General features: G+C 40.1%; 1 protein-coding gene across 1 annotated transcript in view; it reads right to left on the bottom strand.

The window, feature by feature from the left end:
- Positions 1-4423, bottom strand: part of DTHD1 (death domain containing 1) — a 70337-nt gene extending 65914 nt beyond the window's left edge. The window contains 4 exon segments of the mRNA XM_060147049.1: positions 1595-1985; positions 1988-2170; positions 2173-2208; positions 4153-4423. Coding sequence (XP_060003032.1) covers positions 1595-1985; positions 1988-2170; positions 2173-2208; positions 4153-4423 — 881 coding nt within the window.
- Positions 4424-6000: the final 1577 nt, after the last annotated feature.

Raw genomic sequence — 6000 nt, forward strand, 5'->3', positions numbered from 1 at the left:
TCACAACAGATTGTGAGCTAGGTTTTATTTATGACTCTCATCTTTCTTGTGGCATGATGGCTTCCTAGCCTGAGGAAGTGCAATGAGTAGTCATCTTCTGAAACATGCAAGCCAAGCAAAATTGGTTTTCATGCCACAAAGAGGAAATCACTAACTAGGAAACACCTAAAGGAGGTGTTAGAGGGAGTGGTTCAGCAATGACTCATTAGTTGATGCTTTGAGTCATTTCTGAATGTGAGGATATGAAGTGTTAATGTTTTTCTCAAGCGAAATGGGCAACCGCATATTGACTACTTTCATAGTTGTTTTGCAGGGGCAGTAAGCCTTTCACACCAGGGGGGGGTCTTTCACGGGTTAAATATTACTCCTGTGACACCTATAGAATTCATTAGATTTTCAGACATGCAGGAAACCTTACAGCTAAACCAGCTCAACCTCTTCATTTTATAGATGAGACAACTAAGGTCAAAGCGCGCAAAATGACGTGCCTGAGATCATAGACTCATTCATTCTGTTGTCCTGGAAATGGTATTGTATTCTGAAAGAGCAGACACGGGATAAGTGAAGTTTGGCGGTGTGTGGGAGTGGAGAACGTGAGGGTTGTTGGGGGTGAAATAAATCAACATACTAATATTTAGCTGAGAGTGAACATCTGCCAAACAACAAGGCGCTAGGCCCTTCAGGTGATTTTCTCATTTGACCTTACCAAATAATCCCAGCAATAATTTCTATAAATAAGAAAATGGGGCTAAGAAATGAAACAAGTTGCCCAGGGTCACAGAACTAGTAAGTAATAAAACAGGAGATAAATTTAAGTCTGTCTCCCAAACCAATGATTTTTTTTTTATTCCCCATTACCTTCTAAGGGTCTTAATTTTACTGTGAAAATATGGCTTGTGAATATTTTATTTTATTTGGACAATTATGAATTATTATCCCCTTGTATAGGGGAGATAATTCACAAAATAGATCAGTCAGTTTCAACATATTTTTTCGAAGTCATGGGCTCTTTGAGAATCTGGTGAAAGCTCTGGACCATCTCCAAGGAGATAAAATAGGTGTGAAAATATACATTCAATTTTAAGAACCTCCCAAAGCTTATCCATGAGCCCTCCCAGAGTTCTTAACCCACGGGTTAAGAATTTATGATGATTTATAAATAAGATAAATGTGAGAATTCATTTGAAGATATAAATAAAATAAATCTGAGGCTTGGAAATTCTCTTCTAATATTTGAACTCTGCAGTCTCCTAGTTTTTTCTTATGATAATCTAAAGAGTAGTGATTTAGGAATGTGTCCATCTTCTCGACAATTGTCCATTTTAACTACTTTCTTATACAGTCAATTCTTTCTTCCTTTAAAGAAACCTTTAATATTTTTCCTGAAACTATAAGAAACAAACAATATTATTAATAGCAGCCATAAACATTTTTATGGGAGTAATTTAAACTGAATTATTGATTTGTAATATCTTTTGGTGATCTGAAATGTATATATAAAATTTTATTCATGTATAAATATTGTTTTATATACAAGTAGAAACACACATATAAGCAGGAATATACAAGCACCTCTCACATTGTATTTACTCACTCCTTTTCCATGATGTTATGCTTTTGCTTTAGACTCTCTGAATCACTGGGAAGAGGACTATTCACATATTTACTGGAGATATCACATGTTGTTGAGGATGTGGTAATCTCTTCACTTTGGCTTTCTGAGGTCTCTTGAATTTCTCTTTCTCTTGTCTGGATTATGTCATGCATCTCTTCCCTGTTGCTATTTATGTTCTCAACAGTCATGTGTTCTATTTGTTTATCATCTTCATTTTCTGCATTATCTGGGAACATTTTGTTTTGTGACTCTTCTTGCCCTGTTACATCTCCCTTCAATGATGTATTGTTTTATTTTCCCACTAGTTCTGAACTCCTATGTATTTTATTTTTTTTTATCTGAACCTGGTTTGTGTAATGACTTTCCTCTCATTTGTGGGAGAAACAGTAGCTGTTTCTATGACATTTTGTTCCCCTCTTGCAGCAATGTCTGTTGCTTTGATATCTTGAATGGTGGACATTGTCTGCAGTGGAGTACATTCATCATGCATGCCGCATAAATTACACATCTCCTTTTCTTCTTTCTTTAGAAATGTAGCAGTGCTCCCCAAATATTACTTCTTTTCATGAGGCAATCTATGAATGCAATGATTTCTACACACACAGAGACACATTAAAAAGAGTAAATACAAAACTAAACCAAATTATGTTTCTCCACTGACATGTAATGAAATATGGAGAAATTACCCTAGAAATCTACAAAGACCCTTACTAGGCTTTTAAGCCTACCTCCCTTCTGAAGAAGTCATTTGCACAACTGTAATTCTTTTAACACATCTAGAAGTTGGGGATAAATTGCTTTTTAACATAGTAGAAAAGACTAAATCTAATCCCTCTTGCTTGTGAAAATGCTTTGCGTATTTGCAGAAAGGTATCATGACCCCCATCCATAAGATGCCATTCAACTGAAGCCAATATCTCCCTCAGTCATTCCTCATTTGGTATGACTCTGAGAATTGTTTTACTTCTTTGGATGTACTATGCAGTTTATCAATGATCCACATATAATTATTCACCTAAAGTTTAGCAGAGCTCTCCAGATGAGACTTGGGTAACAGGCATACCAAAGCTACATTATTTCTGCTGATGCAGATGCTGTATTTTATTGGGTACTTTGTTTGCTATTATGATTGGATTAGGTTTATACTACTTCTCCTGCTGGACTTGTGATGACTGGAAATTTTCAAATGAATCTTTCAAAAATAGCTCTAATTGTATCAATTCTCTGATTAGAACCTGGCTACTCAAGGACTAATAAACCAAGTGAAGCCTCTTTGCTCTGGTGTAAACCGTCACCATGATCTGATCTGATATAATCTCTCACTCCATCCCCATTTCTTATTATTTTCCTGTTTGTTCATTCCTCCTCTCCTCACAGCTGGGGTCACCTGATGGCTTCTTACAGGCTTAGCAACTCTGCAATCTTTAGAATTCAATTCGGAACTCAAGAATATGTAATTTAAGGCCCTATAGCTCAGTGTTTTCAAAATCATCAGTAAATCATCCTTTAACTAGTCTAGCCTTATCATTGGGCTCCAGTTCTGACAACTTGTTTTTTTGTCTTGTATCTGAGACTCTGTCTTTATTTTGAACTGCTATTCCGGTAACTGAGTCATCATCATTTTCCATGAATGATCATTTGTGTTGCCTAGGACCACATTCAGTTCTCTCCAGAGATTCCATTCCTGGCTATGAGATCTCTAGGTCATGCTGCCTTTGGACAGATTTCCCTCATGTCCACAGTCTGCCCTCTAGACTGAATTTCTTAACGTTATCTGCATTCCTGATTGATGAGACCTGCCTGCTTGCCTTGACACTACATTATTTAGAGTTAGATTTGATGATGCCACCTATCTTCTTATCTAGAGTAACTTCTTGTTGTCTGAGGTCATAGACGTCAGATACCATGTTCTTCCTGCCATGCTGTATTTCGCATCCATAACTGGCCCTATTCCCAAGAACCTGCACCCCACTTCGTGTGTGGGGGGGTCTAATTTCATATCCCATCCCATCCCATTCTTCCCAGTGTTTTTTCAATTAACAGGTTCAAGTTCAAATAAGTCTAAAACTAGAGTATCATACTCCAATATGAAAAAAACTGCTTGTCCTGCCTCACACTAATCCTATATTTTCCTACTTCTAAGTGTTGTGTCCTACTAATAACATCTCTGCTGGAATGCTCTTTAAGGCACCCAGTTTCTGGCTGCATAAATCCAATTCATTCCTTAAGCTTCAGGTTAGTTACTGCATTTACTCCCTTCAATGGGGAGTTGAAATTCCCCACTCTAAAATGAAATTCCCCACTCTAAAAATGGAATCTCACCTATTTCTGAAGACTTAACGCATTTCATTTTTATGTCTCTAATGGAATTAGCTTCAATGTCCCTTGCATTATTGTGCAATTGCCTTAACTGATTTCCCATGTTAAATTGTTAGTCCCTTGTGGACAGAAACTCTATCCTGGTTTTTGTACGCTCCTTAGCGCTCTCACAGTGACTACTCAATATTTCTTAGAGAAAGAATAAAGGAAATACTTGCCTTGTCTCCAGGTACAATAATTCTCTTTGTCAAGCAGTACATACAGCTGCTGTTAGGTGGAGCACAGAGTCCCTGTAGTATGTTCCAAGAGTTGGTGAAGGGCCTCACTGAGTTCTTGACCCAGAAAGACCACTGTGGCTATCCAAGTGCCCCCGCCAGCCCCTTCACAATGGTCTTCACCCAGGAGCTCCTGCTTTAGCATCAGGTTTTGTCTCCAAATCTGCTTCAATATTTGGCCTAGTTTACCTGAGCCTATGTCTTCTGTATCCATTTTATGCTCCACAGGTGGGATGTTTTCTAACAGCAAAGCCTAAAGGTTTAGCAAATTCAAGCTTGGCTGTGGTTTTTTTTCTTCTAAATTCTAGGAGATGATCCAAGTCAGCTAGCCAAGCACTTTCCTGCAACATAATAGTTTATTCAGCTTCTTGTTGACCAGTGAAAAGTTACTAGGTGACCAAAGGAGGGGCGTTCCTGCACCATGGGTGCCACTGTGTACAGAATAGATTAACCACAGGGATGGAGTTACCTCACACAATCCCACTTTCCATGTAAGTTTTACACTTTCGATGTACTATGGAAGCCTCATATACTTTTCAAGTTTTGAGGCAACAAAATATGGATTCTGTGGTAGGATGAGGAGTATATTAATCAAAGGTGAACTCTTTTAATAATACTGCTAATAACTATATGAAACTCAAAAATACTTATGGGGCTTCCCTGGTGGCGCAGTGGTTGAGAGTCCGCCTGCCGAGGCAGGGGACACGGGTTCGTGCCCCAGTCCGGGAAGATCCCACATGCCGCGGAGCGGCTGGGCCCGTGAGCCATGGCCGCTGAGCCTGTGCATCCGGAGCCTGTGCTCTGCAACGGGAGAAGCCACAACAGTGAGAGGCCCGTGTACCGTAAAAAAAAAAAAAAAAAAAAAAACTTATGAATGAACTAATATGTTGTCTGAATTGCTTCAAAAGAAGCTGGGAGTGTGGGAGCAGTGTATAGATGAAATAAGTTTGGCTGTAAGTTAATAATTGTTGAAGCTGGATATGGTTACATGTGGGGGTCTTTACAATTCTCTCTAGTCAGCATAGAACATTTTTATAATAAAGAATTTTAAAAATATTACTCTGCTGGAGCAGAGTCTATTACCACTCTGCTCTGTTAGGTTAATCAGTACCTTCTTCTATGGCAGGTCTGCAGTGAGATCGAGATAGGTACTTGGCCTCTTTCCTCTCTGATCATTTCTCTCTAATTGGGTAAAATGCTCCTCCACGAACAGAAAGCAAATCTGAAGAGTGGCTTTCTCTGAACTAGCAAGGAATCTTCACCATGTGTAATTAAAATATAGTCACAGCACGTTCTCACGGTTGCTGGCCCCTTCGTCGGCACATTTTATATGACACCATGGCGTCACAGGACCTGATACCGGGCGGAGCCCCGGAGTCCGCAGAGGAACCCAGAGCAGCCTGCTTCTTCCTCTGCAATCCCCTCCTCTCATAAGGGAGAACACGGCACCGGAGGGAGAGGGCCGTGCATTCCGGACGGGCTCATGTTCTCTCGGGGGCACTGGAATGAAATGAAAGCTCCCAAAGCACAGCCCGAATCCCTCCTGCCCACAGCCATCACCTTATCTCATCTTAAGCACTGGGCCTCTTAGAGCCACACTCAAGACACCTGAAAGAGGAGACGGGGAAACACAAACCCAGTGAATAAGGAATAGAAAACGAATGCCACCACAGGCGTAAAATACTGCCCAAGCTGCTTTTGGTCTGCATAGGCTGAAGGAAAAGGAAAGGAGCGGCGGTACGAAGAGGGGTGGTGAGGGTGAGGTTCGGGGTGCGGCCTCATTTTCTAGTG

This window comes from Lagenorhynchus albirostris, chromosome 4 (assembly GCF_949774975.1).
Source record: "Lagenorhynchus albirostris chromosome 4, mLagAlb1.1, whole genome shotgun sequence".
Lineage (NCBI taxonomy): Eukaryota > Metazoa > Chordata > Mammalia > Artiodactyla > Delphinidae > Lagenorhynchus > Lagenorhynchus albirostris.